The sequence below is a fragment of the Prionailurus viverrinus genome, chromosome C1 (assembly GCF_022837055.1).
Source record: "Prionailurus viverrinus isolate Anna chromosome C1, UM_Priviv_1.0, whole genome shotgun sequence".
In the NCBI taxonomy this organism is placed as follows: domain Eukaryota; kingdom Metazoa; phylum Chordata; class Mammalia; order Carnivora; family Felidae; genus Prionailurus; species Prionailurus viverrinus.
In genome coordinates, this window is record NC_062568.1 from 141,448,960 (window position 1) to 141,467,894 (window position 18,935).

Genomic DNA, 18,935 nt, shown 5'->3' on the forward strand with positions numbered 1-18,935 from the left:
TGCCCTTACAAGAAGAGACGTGGGAGCACTCTTTTTCTCTCTTTCTCTCTCTCGCTTTCTCCCTCCCTCTCTCATATGTGAACATACAGCAAAAGGGTATCCATTTGAAAACCAGGAGGAGGTCACCAGGAATTGAATTGGCTGGCATCTTGATCTTGGACTTCTCTGACTCCACAACCATGAGCAATAGCCTTCTGTTGTTTAAGCCACCCAGTTAGTAGTTCTTTCGTCATAGCTGCCTGAACTAAGACACTCACTTTCTCTTTAGTATAAGTGATGCCTTTTCTTCCCCAAGACTTTGTTCAGTCCTTGTTTAACTTACCCTGTGGACAACCTACCTTACGGTAAATGAAGTCAACCTAATTGTAAAACTTAAATAAAACTACAGTAGTCAAGAGAATATGATGTTGGCATATGTTTTGATTATCCATTACTGGATGGATAGGATGGAAGGTCCAGTAGACCCACACATGAATGGTCTAATCATTTTCAGGAAAAGCAAGAAGTTAATTCAATGTGGAAGAGAAAGCCTTTCAAATAAATCATGGTAGAACAACTGTATAAAATCAAGTAAACCTTGACACCTGCTTCATTCCTTATAAAAAAGTGATGCAGAATGGATCATACATTTAAATATAAAAGCTTAGAATCATAAAAGGTCTAGAAAAAATATAATATATTCACAAATATAGAGTTGTAAAGCACAAAAATATAAAAGGAAAAGTGTTGATATATTAGATTGTATCAAAATTTAAAATTTTTGCTCACTTAAAGGTATCATTAAGAAAATGAATAGTCAGGGTACAAAGTGGGAGAAAATATTCATTATATATATTTCACGAAAGATTTTTTTCAGAAAACATAAAGAACACCTACAAATCAATAATAAAAGGACAACCCAATAAAAAATTGGGGAAAATAACACTTCATAAAACATATACATATGGTTCATAACTATTAAAATGGTGCTCAACATCATTAGTTATCAGAGAAATGCAAATAATCTATAATGAATGTCACTTCACACCTACTAGAACAGCTAAAATTAACCAAAAAAAGTGGCTATAATAAATGTTGGCAAGGATTAAAGCATCTGAACCCCTCAAACACTGCTGGTACAATGATTTTTGAGATAGATATAGCATTTTTTTGTAAAGTTACATGTGTATATATCCCATGACCCAGCAATTCTACTCCTAGATAAGAAAATGAAAGTGTATATTCATAAACTACCTTTCATAAGAATATCCATAGCAGCCTTATTCATGATAATCCCAAACTGCAAATAACTAAATACCTGTCAACAGAGTTGATAAACAAATTGTGATATATTCAAATAACTGAATACTACTACTTCGTAATAAAAAGGAACAAACTACCAAAATAGGCAACAACATAAATGAATCTAAAAAAACATATGTATTGAGTGAAAGGAGACAGATGCAAAGGAATATGTATTGTATGATTGCATGTATATGAAAATCAAGAATGAGCAAATTAACATCTAATTGCAGAAGTTAGAAAGTGGTTGTCTTAGAGTATGCATGTGTGATGGGGGTGAAGGTAGTTTTGGTTAATGGACTGGAAAGAAATGCAAATAAACTTACTGGGTTCATGTAAATGTTCTAGATTTTGTTTTAGGTAGTGGCTTCATGGGTGTGTATAATTGTCAAAACTCATATTCTGAACACTTAATATCTGCACACTTTATTGAATTTAAATTAAACATGAATTTAAAAGTGGCCTGTAGGCTTCAGGAATTAAGTAGTTACTGATGGAAGTCTTTCATGGGAATGGCAGAAATGAAGAATACAAAGATTGAGGGGTGGTTTTGCTGTTTATAATGCACTAAGATGCTTAAAAATGTTACAAGCTCAGAGGTCCAGAGAGCTTCTATGATTTCCTTAGAAATATATCTCTATGGGTTGCTAGGATGACACATCCAAATCAATTATTAATGCTGTCAAAGACTGAACTCCAAGGTAAGTTGAATAAACAGACTCACTAGGTCTTTTAGGTAAAAAATTAAGACATTGATTGAGAAGTTGGATCTTGAGAATTGTAATAACCTGTTAGAGTGTACTTAGATAATTCTATCATCTTGATAGACCCTAAAGAGCTCTTTGCTGTCTGAAGAAGTCTTCCTTCTCTATCTTATAAAGCTGGTCTTGTCTTCTTTGAAAATTCAGAAATTACTTCATCTGAGGAATTAACCTTGTGAAGAGTACCTGATTCTCCCCATAATTCACTGCTATCACTTCTTTATATCTCTAGACCAGTACCATCCAGTAGAAATACAATGTGAGCCATATACATAATTTTTAATTTTTTAGTAGCAAACTTAAAAGCTGTAAAAAAGAACAAAATTTAAATTTTAATAATATATCTTATTTAAGTCAACATACCCAAAATATTATCATTTCAACAAATGATTATTATAAAAATGAAGATATTTTATTCTTTTTTCATATGCAAAATCATGTTTTGCACTTATAAACATGTCTCAAGACTACTCACATTTTAAATGTTCAGTAGCCATAAGTTGCTAGTGGCCTCTATGTGGGGGCAGGATTGATTAATGTTAGCACTGTTAACATTTGGACTGAATAAGTTTTTGTTGTAGGGGCTGTTCTGTGCATTGTAGAATGTTTAGCAGCATCCCTGACCTCTACCTACTAGATGCCAGTATTATTAGATCTATAGATCTACAGAGTTAGATCTCAATATATTCCAGGGCACGAGTAAAAAGTCTGACCTGGGAGAAGTCTTTCATAGAAAAAAAAAATGTGCAAGATTTTGCTTATTTAGATTGGCAGAAACCTATGGAATATGATAATGAATCTTGAGAGTGTTAGACTAGTGATGAAGGAATTTAATTTTTGAAGAGATCGAAATTATCAGTGTGGATATACTTACCAAAGACCATGGATTCATCATGCTTGCCTAAGCATCTGGGAGTGGTTAAAGGTTTGCTTGGTTGGTTGAAACGTGGGTCCAATGGTGGCCTGCATTAAATTCAGTTGAGATGCTAGAAATCTCATGGTATATTTTAGAAGATTGAGTTAGAAGACTTAAGGAGATAGAATGATTGGAATGGATTTATCATGTGTGACCCAGTCACCTATCGCCAATTGTGTCCTAAAAAGGCCTGGAAGACCTTCTCTTCACTAATGCATTGAGAATATATTGTGAGGGAGAGAAAATATTGCTGTCCTCTGAGCCCAGGGATGAAGTTAGGAGATGCTGCAATTAAATAGGATCCCTAATTCCCTAAGGGAAATAACAGGCTCTCAAAGTGGCAGACGCCAAGTGGCAGCACTTAACCATCAGGGATGAGATAGCTATGGTTACCATTATAGGAAGCAGGGCCAGAACAGTAACCATAGTTGTTAGACTAGGAGGGATCTTTAGCAGTGGGTGATTGATTATGGTGTCCCTATACTTGAAATGAAAAATTGCTAGATCTGATGAAAAGAGACCTGAACTTCATATTTACAACATCTTGGCGTTGCTTCTTCATTCATGGCTATTATAATCAGAAGGCGAATTAGTAGGCCCTCAAATGGCCCTTTTCTACCAAGAAAGTAAACCAAAATCCATACCATATTTCTAGGGGAATTCTAGTGATTATTGCCACCATCAAAGACTTTAAAGATGCTTGAGTGGTGATTCTCACCACATTCCCATTTAACCTTCTATTCAGTCTGGGTAGAAGACGAATGGGTCATCTAAAATGTGGATCTATATGCAGTCTTTTTATCAGGTGACTAACCACAACTTCTTTTTTATTTTTTTATTTTTTAATGTTTATTTTTTATTTTTTTAAATTCTTTTTCTAATGTTTATTTTTGAGAGAGAGAGAGAGAGAGAGAGAGAGAGAGAGAGAGAGAGAGAAGCAGAGAGAGAGGGAGACACAGAGTCCGAAGCAGGCTCCAGGTTTGGAGCTGTCAGCACAGAACTGGTCATGGGGCTCGAACCCACAAACTGTAAGATCATGACCTGAACTGAAGTTGGATGCTTAACTGACTGAGCCACCCAGGTGCCCCAATATTTATTTTTAAGAGAGAGAGAGAGAGAGAGAGAGAGAGAACAGGGGAGGGGCAGAGAGAGAAAGTGAGACACAGAATGGGGAGCAGGCTCCAGGCTCTGAGCTGTCAGCACAGAGCTTGACCCGGGCCTTGAACTCATGAACCATAGATCATCACCTAAGCCAAATTGGACGCTTAACTGACCGAGCCACCTAGGTGCCCGGAATAAACACAATTTCTAATACCTAGCATACAGGTATCACTCTGGCAAATGTCTTTTACTCATCCTAATATGCACAGAACAGAGGAAGTTGTTTGGTTTTATCTGGAAGTGAGAGAATGTCAGAGAATTTATTGCCTTACATAAGGGCTATGTTAGTTCTCTAGTTCTCTGTCCTACTTTAGTGTGCAGGGACCATGATCATTTCATCAACTTGTGGGTATCACTTTAGTCTACTACATTTAGGATACTGTGCTGATAGAACTTGATGATCAGGAAATAGCACATACCTTAGATGCCGTGTGTAGTAAATTCTTTCCATTGATGTGACTTTGACACTGTCCTAAAAGAGGCAGAATCTTTTACTCTTTCCCTTGTATTTTGGCTGGTTCTCTGATATATTTTAGATAGAAAACTGCAGCAGAAGTGGTTCTGTGTAACTTGTGTGGCCTTAGATCTGCAGCTTCTTCCTTTGTTGCCTAGGACACTCACTCTTGGGATGCACCTGCCATGAATAAAAGCTCAAGTTGGCCACATGCAGAGCCACAGGGATACAGTACAAGAGGCCTTAGCCTCCCAATTGAACCCACCAAGTCACCAAACATAAATAATCTTGGATATTCCAGCCTCAGCAGCAGTCTGGTTGCAACTGGATGAGAGACACCAGCTGTTGCCACATGGTGGTTATTTTAAACCACTAAGTTCATTAAAATAGCAAAAGAAAACCAAAACATGTTGGAAAGAATGCGATTCAGAGTGGAGGATAAACCCTATGAAAATAATTTATTACACAACCAAACTGTTTTTAAATGGCTTTTTTATTTTGCTAAGTTTTATTTGTATTTATCAAGTGTCTTTAATATTTCACTGTTTGCTATTTTTACGTTATATATTTCTTCCCAAGAGGAAGGAAAACAAAATTACTTCTCCAATATTGCATAGTTGCATCCTGCACACACTAATGAGTTTAATGTTTATGACATACTTGATGTTTTAAATGCTTTATATTAGAGGTCTGAACACAATGTCCTTTGGGCCAAATCTATCCTGGTATCTATTTTTGTAAATAAAGTTTTACTGCAACACAGAGAAACCATGTATTTATATATCCCCAATGACATCTTTTATGCATCATTGGCAGAGTAAAGTATGACAGAGACTGTATAATTCACAAAACCTAAAATATTTACTATGTGGCCTTTTACAGAGAAAGTATGCTGGCCTCTACTTTAAATTATGAAGAAATCCTTGATGGATTATTTCATAGGTAGTCGGTATTTAATGATATTTGGGGAAATTGATTGGCAGTTTAGGTTGCGCTGGAATGAAATTTTTTTTCCATTTAAATTATATAAAATAAGGGATCTTTCTACCCCAAAATTCACTATCTGACAGATTTCAAACTTAGATTAGAACAGATTAGAGGATGAAGGATACCATATTTACCTGGACAGTTTGGTTAAAATAGTCAATTTGAGTCTAATGTAATCATCTTGAGATTTTTGTGAATGTTTCTCCCTTTGAATGGCTAATAAAGGTGGTCACGTCTAATACCAATGCAATTTAATTAAAATAAGTATTTTGTTTTTCAACGTTTATTTATTTTTTTTGGGACAGAGAGAGACAGAGCATGAACGGGGGAGGGGCAGAGAGAGAGGGAGACACAGAATCGGAAACAGGCTCCAGGCTCTGAGCCATCAGCCCAGAGCCTGACGCGGGGCTCGAACTCCCAGACCTCGAGATCGTGACCTGGCTGAAGTCAGAAGCTTAACCGACTGCGCCACCCAGGTGCCCCTAAAATAAGTATTTTTAATAAAAGAAGTCTAACTTCTGTGTACAATTATTTTTCTTATTATGACAGGCTAGCAAGGTTAGCTAGAATCCTAGGTAAGTGCTGGAAAGACCCTCAAAATTACGTTCTTTGCCCCAATTCCACATGTCCAACTACCTCCTTTTTTTTAAAGAATGGGAAACTGGCCCAGACTAGAGTAGATGACTTGACAGAGATCATGACCCATCAGTAAGAGATGGATCCAGTCCTCAGTGCTTTTTAGCATTTGCACATATGGAACAGTTATGAACTTTTAACTATCATTAACTTTTTGCTGGACGTTCAGCACTGGGGGAAAAAAAGCTTTGCTGTAATCATCAATGGAAAAGATTCTTCAGTAAAACCAATAACGAGGTATGCCTTGTCATGGTTAAATTGCTCAGTTGATAGTTCTCTATTTGTGTACTTCATATGATGGTGTGTAATTCTTAACATGAGCATTAAGTTGAGGTGGAGAGTTTTTACTTTTCAATTTAAATCTCGCCTTGCTTCTTCAGGAGTTTATAAATCATACCAGTTGGCTGTAGGTCAGAGATCGGAGATCTGAAAGGCGCCTTGGAGATCACGGTCTGGCTCCCACATTTAACAGGAGAATAAAAGAGCCCTGGGGAAGGATTTCAGCTAAACGGCAGTACCATATATTTAATTTAAAACTAAGTTTCTTATAGTCGCGGTTGCTTTGGCTTCTTCAAATCTCTTTAAAAAGCAAAAGCAGAGCACTTCCAGGCCGAGTGTCAGAAAAATTCGGAACCAGTCGGCCTTTTTCCCTTTCTAGGTTGAACTCAGTTAAGATTTTTGGTAACTACACACAAGTGCTGCCTCTTCGTAAAACAAAGGGTTTGGGCGGCGAGCGGGAAAATCTGACCCAGGGCAGCAACTGAATGACAAAGCGCCTCTCCCCAGCCCCCCTCCCTCACTCCCACCAATAGCAACAGACGCCGGAGCTTGCTTTCCCGAGCCCAGCCAATTGGCTGCGCCGGCTGCGGCTCGGCGGAAGGGGCGGGGCAGCCGTTGCCAGAGAAGCTACTTGATGGTTACTAGCTCCGTTTTCGTCCAGTTGCACCTGGATGGGCACTCTTCCACGCAAGCGGTTCTAGGAATTCGCCTACTTGCCACCTCGCGTCCTTTGACTTCTTTTCTAGCTTTCACCTACTGCACTTCCCCCTGCGTCCCGCTCTCTCCTAGCCGACCCAGGGCTGGAGAGCACAGGTACGCTGGCCGTGATTTCCACTAACGTTCCCTGAGCTTCATCTTGCCAGCTCCTTCGGACCCCTTCCTTCCATGGCGGAGCGGCGGCGGGCTGACGTCACGGGGGCGTGCTGACGCAGGGGTGGGGGCGTAGGCACGCTTTGGGGAGGGGGAAGCTTGGGCTTGGACCGCTTTTTTGTGGTTACCCCGGGCACCTTTTCTGGATTCTGGTGGCCGGGGCTGTGGTGGGTCCCGGAAGTGAAAGTCTCTCGCTAGACTCAGCTCCTTTCTGCCCATACCTGCCACTTGCCCCAGGCTTGACTGCCTGGGCTGGGAAAAAGGCAGCGAGGCTCGTACTCCTAGGGAGGGTGTGATCCTTGGGACAGAGGGGCAAGTTTTAGTCGATGGTTTTATCCAGAACTAAGCCCATACCCGGCCGGCTCTCTTACTCTTTTGGCTGGCTTTTAAGCGACCACTATATAATATACCAGACTGTAGTAGGCCCTGGGGCACCTAAGTGAAGAATACTCCAGGAAGCCTCGGAAATTAAGTCCTCCAGGTTCCTTCTAGGTTTCCAGACTCCTTAGGAAACCTCTTAAAATGTGTGGCCTTGGGGACCGACCACTTAACGTTCCTAGGTTCAGTTTCCTTATCTGGAAAATGAGGGTAATAATAATCACTTTGGAGTGGTTGTAATAAAGGAGATTAAACCAATGCCAGGTTTTGAGTATAGTCAGTAAGGAGTGCTTGCTGTTGATTGAGAAAACCATAGCCACAGTGGGGCTGGTATTTGGGATAAAGTCTATTTCGGAGACAAAGTTTCCCTATCACTCATAGTAAGGCTTCAGGTGTTTTGGAATGAATGAGGTTCTTGGAGTACTTTTAAACACCACTTAGTTAAAGGAACAAATCGCAGAAAACCTGTCTTAAAATTAGTTTGATTTCCTTACGCTTACAATAAGCATGTCATGTTCATGTTTGTAATTCTTTAACAGCTAGGGACCATTTTCTGCTTCTCTTTTTCTTCTACTTTCACAGTTTATGTGTATAAATAATATACTTTTTGTATCACCAAAACCCCAAAGGTATTCTCATATGCTTTGTTTATATTGTACAAATGGCTTTGTTTATATTGTACAAATGAATGAGACCCAAGGAACTGAGCACAACAATGAGGTTGATATAACATCTACCCCCTGGGCTCAGTTCTTTTGCAAGTCCATTGTTCCCCCTTGGGATCTGGTTTAGTAGTACTCAAATTATGACTACCTTGAAGAGTTGTAATGATTCTGTTTTGAAAAGTTGGTTTTATACAGATAACTCAGGCCTACAAGTGATTTAAGGAATGGTGATTGACTCAGGATGATTTTTTTTAAGATGAAAAAAATTTATTTAAAAAAAATTTTTTTTTACTGTTTATTTTTTATTTTTGAGACAGAGATAGAGCATGAACAGGGTAGGGGCAGAGAGAGAGAGGGAGACACAGAATCTGAAACAGGCTCCAGGCTCCGAGCTGTCAGAACAGAGCCCGATGTGGGGCTCGAGCCCACGAACTGTGAGATCATGACCTGAGCTGAAGTCGGACGTTTAACCGACTAAGCCACCCAGGCTCCCCAAGATGAAAAAAATTTAAAAAGAAGACCTGGTGGGAAAAGCAGCCACAATAGTGAGCCAAAGGGACCCTACATTTAAAAAAACATTCAAACAAACAAAACCCCCACCTGTAAGTGTTACTTCATCTGTTCAAACTTCCCCACAGCTTTGGCTGGCAAAGGTTATTCTCATTTTGTAGAAGAGAAAACTAATGCTCACTGTGGCTAAGAGGTGTCCATGTCAGGTGTCTCCCAAGACTAAGAACGGGTGAGTCTGGCCCAGTATTCTTTCATTTTAATATGCTGCCTCTGAGTCATTAAGGAGTGGTTAACTTGCATTTAGGCTACTTGTACTCTGTTTGAAAAAGAAGTAATACTTCCAGAAGATTTTCTTTAAATAGTAGGTTAATTGTGGTATTTAAAGGGATAAGCTGTCATTTTCTGGAACGGATATGTGGAACAATCCAGATGGTTGTGGGTAAATGAGGTGTTATATTTGGTCTGTACTGATCTCTTGCTATTCTAATTCTAATTCCTTCATTGTTTCTCATGTTCTTATCACCAGTGGAAACAACTTTTGATTTCTTCAAAATTTTTTCTAGGAAATGAATGTTGGAATTTCATTTCTCTGAGACCCTAGTAACCAGTTTCATTGCTTCTACGTTTCTCCCCCTCCATATACGTGGTCCATTCTCCAAAATACCACTGGGTTTACCTTTTAAAGAGGTACTTCTGGTCTGTTATTACCCTGCTTAAAATGATTTCATGTCTGTCTTAACGCTTAGGAAAAAATTCAAGCTCTTGAGCTTGGCATACAGTGACCACTGTCAGTGTGTCCAGTCTCATCCTTTGTCACTTGTGCTTACAAATCATGTCCCCTCATGATTCCTTCCTCTTGCTTGTACTTCACCTTCTACCTAGAATGCCTTTTCTCTTCCTTTTTGCCGCACTCATATTTGTTCTGCGGACTCTACAATTTCTTCTCTAGTGAACTTTGACTAGTGTGTAGATATAGTGAGAAAAACGAGCAGCATTCCTATATCTACTTTGTGTTCTTTTCTGACTATTTCAGTGAATTTTTCAATAGGAGCTGTGTGCTTTTGTTTGAGGCCAATGGGAGCTGGTTTTCCAAGAATTAATGTTTGGCAAAACAAATTCAAATCTGTGAGATTCTTACGCTTTTCTCCAGAGAGATAGTTTTAAATACATACTTGTCTGCAGCTGGTTTGCTTACTTAGAGCAATCTAGATGCTAAGGAAGGTCATGAACTGGGATCTTTCTTTTCTCTGACCGTGGCCAGCATTACAGTCCCTGAACAGCCATTCCTCAAATGCTGGTTGTTGGCCAAAATGGAACATAGTTTAGTGAGTGTAGCTGGGTCAGCATAAACCATGACCACACCTGGAAAAAGCTTTAAGTACATGCCCTTTTGAGAGGGGGCTGGTAAATTCATCCTTGTATAGGAAATTCAATTCTTTAAACATTAAAATATATTTAAATTGGTAATCTTTGGGGCTTTGATTATTAAATATGTGTGCAGAGTATGTCTTTGTCTCACCACCAAGTTGTACAGAAGTATAATGTATTTGTCATTTGGCAGTACATTTCACATAATTGAAAGCGTTTTCTTGTGAAACATCTGCTTTTCCATACAAGAATACGTTTGGTCCACTAAAATGATAGCACTTTTATAAAGGTGGGACTTTCTATGCTAAAGAAAATTATTACATTGTTTTTCGGCACTCATATGGTTTTGGTTATGATAATACTGTCACAACACAAAAATAGCGGAATGCCTTGGAACCTTTGAACAATTTTTATCCTAGAAAATACTTCTACGTTGTAAGAATATCATTGTTGATCATTTCTATGGAAATGTCTGAGACTTACACAGTTCTTTATGTTTTGAAGAATCAGTAATGAAGGTAACATTTTTTTTGAATGTTGGGCTAAAAGTCATTCTAAAATCTCTTTTTTACAATGTGTTAACTTTGTTTATTCTTTAAGGTAAGACATGGTTACTTTTTTTTAATAGGTGAAGCAGAAAAATGTTGTATGATTTCATCTTATGATAAAACTTTAGAAAAATTGTGTAAGTAGCTACCAATAACCCACAAAGCCAAGTGAGAACTTACTTTTAAAATACTGATGCCAAACTGAATCTTTTAAAATATGTCTACAAATTGAAGACCCCTAATCCTCTTACATTAATTTTTGAACTTTTATTCCAAATATAGGAAACATTTTTCTTTTAATGATCCCTAAAAAGATGGATCAGTGAGGTGAATAACTAAAAAGCAACTGTCTTGATTCATCACATTAACTGCTCTAAACCTTGAGTCTTCTCTCCTTCAATTATTGCTTTGCTGTTATAAGGCTTGTAGGTGCTGAGGATTCAAATATGAATAAAGTATTCTTTCTTGAGATGCCAATGTGCAGAGAGACAAATTCTAAACAAGCGAATGGCTAAAAGGTAAAGACCAGTTCCTCTGTGAGTGGGGTAGCTATTGGAACCAAACAACTCAGTACATGATAGTACTACTGATTGCAGTGCCTTATCCAGATCATAGTCTTCTTCACTGTTAGGTTTGGCTTTTCATTTGATTTTGTGTATCTTATATTTTTAAATTCTTCTAGACTTCAGATAGCTCACAATATCATTATGCCTACTAACAGATGTTTCATGTTCGCAGCATTTAAGTAGATCATCTGGGACTATCGGGAAGTTAGTTAGCAGTTCTACTCGTACATGAGTTGCTGGTATTTCAAAAATACGAGCATGCTTTTCATTGGCCTATATCCTAAATATTTGTCTCGGTGATAAATAGAAACTTCAGACAAAAGTAGATACATTTTTACAAACACTTTAGAAGTGTCTGTAATTTGGAAATATTATGAGTAATTTTCTTTTTTTTTTATTATGAGTAATTTTCAACCTATAATTTCTTCACATCTACCCAAAGTATTGAAATTTCTTGAACATATGTATTGTATAATGCCGATTTATAAAAATAAATTACAAAGAGGTAACATATTTCTGAAAACATGCACAAAATCTTAAATATAACATTTGATTTAAGTCAGGGAGTCACATGATCAGGGAGACAGATGAAGTCAGGGAGACACATGATCAGGGAGACAGATGAAGTCAGGGAGACACATGATCATATAATGGAGTTATGAAAACACAGCTTTAATGATTGCTAAAGCACTAACATTACTTAAAATGGAACAGTTCTGAAGATATTCATGAGTATTCATATTTAAAAATATGACATCTGGGGTGCTTGGGTGGGTCAGTTGGTTAAGGGTCCAACTCTTGATTTTGGCTCAGGTTATGATCTGAGGGTTTATGAGATTGAGCCCCATATTGGGCTCTGCACTGACAGCACAGAGCCTACTTGGGATTGTGTCTCTCCCTCTCTTTCTCCCTGCCCCTCCTCCACTTGTTCTCTCTCTCTCTCAAAATAAATAAATAAACTTAAATAAATAAATAAACTTAAAATGACATCTCTAAGTTTGAGTGAAAACAGTTGTTTAGTAAAACTTAGAAGTATTGTCATCTATTATCACTAAAGAATATCCTAGATTGAGCTGGGAGATAGGAATAAATTTAATTTTGAAAGATCTACTTTCAAAAGAATAACTTAATCTTCCTTGTGTCTATTGTTGCCAAATACTTTAAAAGTATATTAAATTTCTGCTATTCTAGGCATAAATGACCTACATTTCCTATTGGGTAGATACAATGAAACTGAGGACCAGAGTTAACCATAGTTTTTATATTTGTTTTCTAGTTTGACTGAATTAAAATATTATAATACTCAAGAAATAGATTAATAAAAATTTCTACATTCTTGTTATGTAGAAAATAACAGGCCTTTTGGAAAATGTGTGTGGGGACTGGCAATTGTTGAATGGTTGTGCAATGGAATTTTGATACTTTTTGAATTAGTATCACAATGAGTAGCAGTTATAATTTCTATTTTGTCTGTGAAATATTACTCTTTATACTTGTTTAGGATTTTTATTTTACAGGGTAATGACAGAAAAAAGAGTCTACTGAAATGATGTTTAATGACTAAAATATTTCATAACTTTCAGCTTATGAGAAGTTGTTGTGGACGCCACTTATAAATCCATTTACCAAATTTATGGAGAAATCTGCAATTGATGGAAGTCATTCAGAAAAACTGTGTCCTCATTTTAAAAGTACCCCAGAGAATGAACGTTTATTGCAGCCTGCCAGTGAAAGTCATCTCAGCTGGTATTTTTTTTTTCTTTTTAATTTTTTTAAGGTTTGTTTATTTTTGAGAGAGACAGAGCGCAAGCAGGGGAGGGGCAGAGAGAGAGAGGGAGACACAGAATTGGAAGCAGGCTCCAGGCCCTGAGCTGTCAGCACAGAGCCCAACGTGGGGCGTGAACTCACGGACCGCCAGATAATGACCTGAGCCAAAGTCGGACGCATAACTGACTGAGCCACCCAGGTGCCCCTCAGCTGGTATTCTCCATGCTAGCAGGGGATATCTAATTTTCTGATTTCAGGGTTTCATGTTTTGTCTGTAGGGTAAATTATTTGAATCAAATACAGCGTTCTTCCAAGAGTATCTTCTTCAAATCTAGCAATTCATGTATTTAATTAACCTCGTCACAAATGTACTCATTTGGCAGAATTTGGCTGGTTTTTTGGAATCTTAATGAATGAAAATGAAAACCTTACCTATTGAGAATTATTATAGCTAAGGTAAATGAAAGTATAAATACTGTGGAACATTGGAAATGTAGTTGATGAGTATCAATTCACTGTCATTTGGAACATTGCCATATAACAAATACCTGTCATATTTTGCTATCTTCTTTAGAGCAGGGAATATACTTGTTATTTGTATGATTCATTGCTCACCAAAATGACAGTCTTAAAACACCATTATTGTGACTATTGCTAATATAATCCAGCCTCTAGTTTAGCTTGTTTTAAATGACGATGATATTTGGTCATATATAACCATTCTTGACTTTCTTCTGCCCATGGGTTTTTTTTTTTTTTTAATTTTTTTTTCAACGTTTATTTATTTTTGGGGCAGAGAGAGACAGAGCATGAACGGGGGAGGGGCAGAGAGAGAGGGAGACACAGAGTTGGAAACAGGCTCCAGGCTCTGAGCCATCAGCCCAGAGCCCGACGCGGGGCTCGAACTCACGGACCACGAGATCGTGACCTGGCTGAAGTCGGACGCTTAACCAACTGCGCCACCCAGGCGCCCCTGCCCATGGGTTTTAATAATGGACAATTGTCATTTATAACTAACCTCTTAGGCCCAGTGCTTAAGAACGCAATCTGCTTTCTGATGTAGCCTCTAAGATGCCTCAGTTGTTGATGAGCCATTGTGTTATGTTTTGTAAAGAAACAAAAAAGCTGCATATTAAAGAAAGACACAATGTTTTCTTATCACATGGAATTTTATTTATAGATCTTGAAAAAACTCCTTCAAACTTAGATTTTTTTTTTTTACTTCAAGTAACTCTGTGCTTATATAAAAATGAAATGTATGGTATTCTTTTTTTTTTTTAATTTTTTTTTTTCAACGTTTATTTATTTTTGGGACAGAGAGAGACAGAGCATGAACGGGGGAGGGGCAGAGAGAGAGGGAGACACAGAATCGGAAACAGGCTCCAGGCTCCGAGCCATCAGCCCAGAGCCTGACGCGGGGCTCGAACTCACGGACCGCGAGATCGTGACCTGGCTGAAGTCGGACGCTTAACCGACTGCGCCACCCAGGCGCCCCGAAATGTATGGTATTCTTAAAATTTTTTTTTTATACTCAAAATCCAACTCTTCTGAGTCACTTTTTGACTCAGAGTTTTCCTTGCTATTGAGAGTATTGGTCATATGGCATTTCTTAGAAGCATCTTTTTTTTTTTTTAATTTTTTTTTTTTCAACGTTTATTTATTTTGGGGACAGAGAGAGACAGAGCATGAATGGGGGAGGGGCAGAGAGAGAGGGAGACACAGAGTCGGAAACAGGCTCCAGGCTCTGAGCCATCAGCCCAGAGCCCTACGCGGGGCTCGAACTCACGGACCGCCAGATCGTGACCTGGCTGAAGTCGGACGCTTAACCGACTGCGCCACCCAGGCGCCCCAGGAGCATCTTTAACTGAAATAAAATTTATTGGTGTTGGGCTCTTAATTATGCTATCTAGCAAGCCTGTATTGGAGTCTTGCTTCTGGAATGTTGCTAAGCATTCTTGCTTCACCAGCTCCTTCAATCCCTCTATGACCCTGCATTCTTAGGGGTTAAAAAGTATGCATCCCATCTCTGGCATGTGTTCTTGAAAGCACTGGCCATCTATTCTGTAAGTTCTGGGCATGTGCAGGAAAGACTGCTCAGGACTGCCTCTCGACTAACAAAGATTACAAGAAGCATCCTGATTTCAGGGTGTAAAATGTGACCAAAGAAACGTTTCTTACAGTGATGCACAGTAATACCTATGCAATCAAGAAGGCAAATGTTAACAGTTTTGTTTTGAATGGTGATCTTTATAAAGTCAAGTGTGAAGGAGTTTTTGAGATCTGGAGAGCTCAGTTTTTTTGTGTTTCATTTGGTTACCTTATTTACTCTTTGGAGTTTTTTTTTTTTTTGAACAGTAAATTAAAAGAAACAGTTTGGGAGTAAAGCACATCTTTTGGGTTTAGAGTAGGGAGAAGGAAGGGAAGTAAAAAAGACATACACATTCTCGCAAGTCATTTTACAAACTAGAAAAGAGATGTTCAATAATTATCAGGTAGCACAGTGAAACATTGCTGTTGGTGGTTTTGTGTTTCACATATCTCAGTGTTTTAAAAACTGTGTATATTAGGTATAGAAAAATAGGGGAGTATAGGAAAAATTCCATACATTTTGAGTGACAATTTACTGTTACATTTTGGAGAGCAGTTTGTAGAACTGTAATATTTAGTCAAGCTGTGCTATATTTGCATAAATATGTGACAGATTTAACTTAAATTTTATTTGTACACATCTAGTGGAAAGCAGGACATCCTAAATGAAAAGACTGAACTGGAAGCAACATTTAAGGAAGCTGAATTGGCAACCTGTTCTGTAGAATTATTTTTGCCATTATTTAAGGATACCGATGAAGAGATTAGTTTTGAGAATGTGAGTACTTGACTTGTGAACATCTTATAAAATGGAAAGCTAGCATAATACTCAGAATGCATTACCTGTGGTCCCTTATTAACGTAGTTATGCTCATATGCTGGTATTTGATATAAAAAATTGCAGGTTTATCATTCTTCTTTATTCCTATGTCATTAACTGCAATTCTTTCCTTCAAAGATAATTCAGGCACGCCTTTGATAAGAAGCTAAGCTAGAAAATGTATACCTTGGTGCTTGACTTACCTGAATTTGAACTAGAGAGTCAACTTTTCCAAGAGTGAATGTAAACTAAAATATTCTGAGAGATGAACAGATCTGTTTTCTATAGTGTTATAGGGAATAGAAACCTGTATTCTCTAATTTCAGTGTACTAAATTGTGAATTAGAGACAAAAAATAGACTGTATTCTATTAGTTTTATTAAAATAAATGCCTGAAATACTTTAGGGCTTAAGCCCTATTTTGATTTCATTACTTTAATGTATGATGTACAATCCTATTTACTATTAATAAACTTGGAAAAATTTACTATGTGCAAAAATGATTTTGTTACTAGAAAAAACTATTATTTGATAATAGCAACATTGTATTTTAGAGTGTCTTAATACTGTATCTTAAAATGTGTATGCGGTTCTTATATTTTGTCAGGCTAATCTTTTTGCATTCAATTTGAAGATTGCTAAACAGAAGGAAAAATTAACAAAAGAATTAGACACTTTTAAACATGTAAAACAAGCTTTAGAACATCTTCTTAGAAAGACAGAATACCAACAAGTAAGGACCCTAAGCACTAATTTAATAGATTTGTTTCTCACTTGATGGGTTTACTATTTCTGAAACTGTAGAAATTAAATTATGAGCATACTTTTCATTGGCCTATATCCTAAATACTTGTTTTAGGATTTGAAACTTCAAATTTGGTATATTTGAAATGGAAAGAATTCCTGCATTTTTGTTTGAAATGGCAATCATTAAACTAACCCTGACTCTTAGTATTTCACAAATTGTTCTACATGAAAGCAGCATGTTTTTATAGAAAATATCTTGTATCTTCTATCTCAAAATTTTTCACTTGTTATATTTCATTTCAGCTGATTACAGTAAAATTTTCTTAGAATTTAAGCTACTTTGTACCACTGTGTTTATATATTCTTTTATTTTTTGAGGGTAACAGTTTGCTGAGAGATAATTCACATACCATACAGTTCACCCTTTTAAAGTGTACAATTCAGTGATTTGTAGTGTATTCACAGAATTGTGTAGCAGTTACCACACTGTGAGAGCGTTTTCATCACCACGTCTATCTCCCACCCCCACCAGCCCCTCCTTACCCTAATAGCTACTTTCTGTTTTTATGAATTTACTGATTCTGGACATTTCACATAAATAGAAGCCTATAATATGTGGTTGTTCATAACTGCCTTTCATTTAATACAGTCTTCAAGGTTCACCCATGTTGTAGCACATGTCAGCGCTTCCTTTTTATTGCTGAATAATATTTCATTGTATGGCTATACCATTTTTATTTGTCTGTTTCTCGATTAATGGACGTTTGGGTTGCTTCTGCTTTTTGGCTGTAATGCATAAAACTGCTGTGAACATTCACTTACAAGTGGTATATACCCAACAGAAATGAAAATATTTGTATGCCAGGCAATCCACTGTGTACCTTTACAGAGTCCAAGAGTGGGCTCTATGCAGTCCATGAGCCCTCTGAAAGTATGTGTACAATTTTGCATTATTTGTACATGGTATAAGTGTCTTTGGGTGAAAGAAATTCATAGCTTTTTTACCTTCTCAAGCAGGAATATGACCCTTAAAATAAATAAACATTTTCCTATGTTCTCATTTAAAATGTCTACTTAGAATTCTTTTACTGATGTGCTGTAATTCTTTAAAAAAAAATTCTTGATAGAATTAAGTTTGCTGATATTTTTTAACCTATTTGTAAACAGCACCATGAGTGTCTTTGTGTATAAGATTTTTAAAAAATGTTTATTTCTTTGAGAGAGAGAGACAGAGTGTGAGCAGGGGAGGGGCAGAGAGAGAGAGGGAGACACAGAATCCGAAGCAGGCTCCAGGCTCTGAGCTGTCAGCACAGAGCCTGACACGGGGCTTGAACCCACAGTGAGATCATAACCTGAGCTGAAGTTGGAGACTTAACTGACTGAACCACCCAGGCACCCCAGATTTTTGTGGTTTTTATGTCATTGGCTTCTACTGTCTGAGGTGTTATTTAGAAATTAGGTATATAATTAATTTCATAAATTGTGGACACAAAATGATTTGGAACACTCAGGCAAAAATCCATCTGATGACCTTTTAAAAAATCTAAACTGTGCATAAAAGTTGCCCATATTAATTTCTTTAGTGATGCTTATTCTTCTTTGTACTTTTATATGTAGAGAAATATGTTTGTGAGCACTGATTTATAATATATTTTTTTTTTATAGGTAGAGGACAGTTTATCCAGCATGTTAGAGAAGCTAACTGATAATGAAAATGAAAATACTGTAAGTCTTTTTACACTTTGTGTCTACTCTGGCATTTTTTATGTATGTGCTGCTTGTTTTTTTAAAATTAGTCAACATTATCCAAATTGTGATATTTCTAACTCTTACATTATATTTGCTGAAGAATCTTAAGAAGAAGCTACTTGAAAAGGAGACCTATATTCAAGAACTTTCTTGTTTGTTTCAGAATGAAAAGGTAAGCAGATTCTGAGCTTAATTTATCATTTTTCTCAGTATTGACTCCCTCTTTTCCCTCTTTCCATTCTGGCGACCATATCCTCAAAAATAGACCCAGAAATGTTTTTAGATTATTTGGATATTTTACAAGTTTTTATGAAATATCTTTTTTTTTCAGTTTCTTTTTTAAAGATTTTTATGATACTTAGGTCAGATTAATTGGCATAAATC

At 37.2% G+C, this 18,935-nt stretch overlaps 1 protein-coding gene and 1 long non-coding RNA gene across 8 annotated transcripts in view; one reads left to right on the top strand and one right to left on the bottom strand.

The window, feature by feature from the left end:
• Window positions 1–1,394: 1,394 nt before the first annotated feature.
• LOC125173136 (uncharacterized) lies at window positions 1,395–6,998 on the bottom strand. Its single transcript, XR_007154935.1, has 4 exons — window positions 6,594–6,998; window positions 4,539–4,753; window positions 2,917–3,005; window positions 1,395–2,348 (listed from the first exon to the last, which is right to left on the bottom strand). It is a non-coding gene; the product is annotated as an uncharacterized LOC125173136 (long non-coding RNA).
• An 81-nt stretch (window positions 6,999–7,079) lies between these two features.
• Window positions 7,080–18,935, top strand: part of ODF2L (outer dense fiber of sperm tails 2 like) — a 38,160-nt gene continuing 26,304 nt past the window's right edge. For 2 of the 7 annotated variants that reach the window (XM_047872007.1, XM_047872008.1), the window contains exons 1-6: window positions 7,091–7,288; window positions 12,964–13,126; window positions 15,881–16,013; window positions 16,663–16,788; window positions 18,468–18,527; window positions 18,652–18,723. In XM_047872007.1, the coding sequence (XP_047727963.1) occupies window positions 13,014–13,126; window positions 15,881–16,013; window positions 16,663–16,788; window positions 18,468–18,527; window positions 18,652–18,723 (504 nt within the window). In that variant the 5' untranslated portion in view covers window positions 7,091–7,288; window positions 12,964–13,013. Of the gene's footprint in view, window positions 7,289–12,963; window positions 13,127–15,880; window positions 16,014–16,662; window positions 16,789–18,467; window positions 18,528–18,651; window positions 18,724–18,935 lie in introns of all 7 variants that reach the window. The other 5 variants (XM_047872010.1, XM_047872011.1, XM_047872013.1 and 2 more) reach the window with 5 other exon arrangements.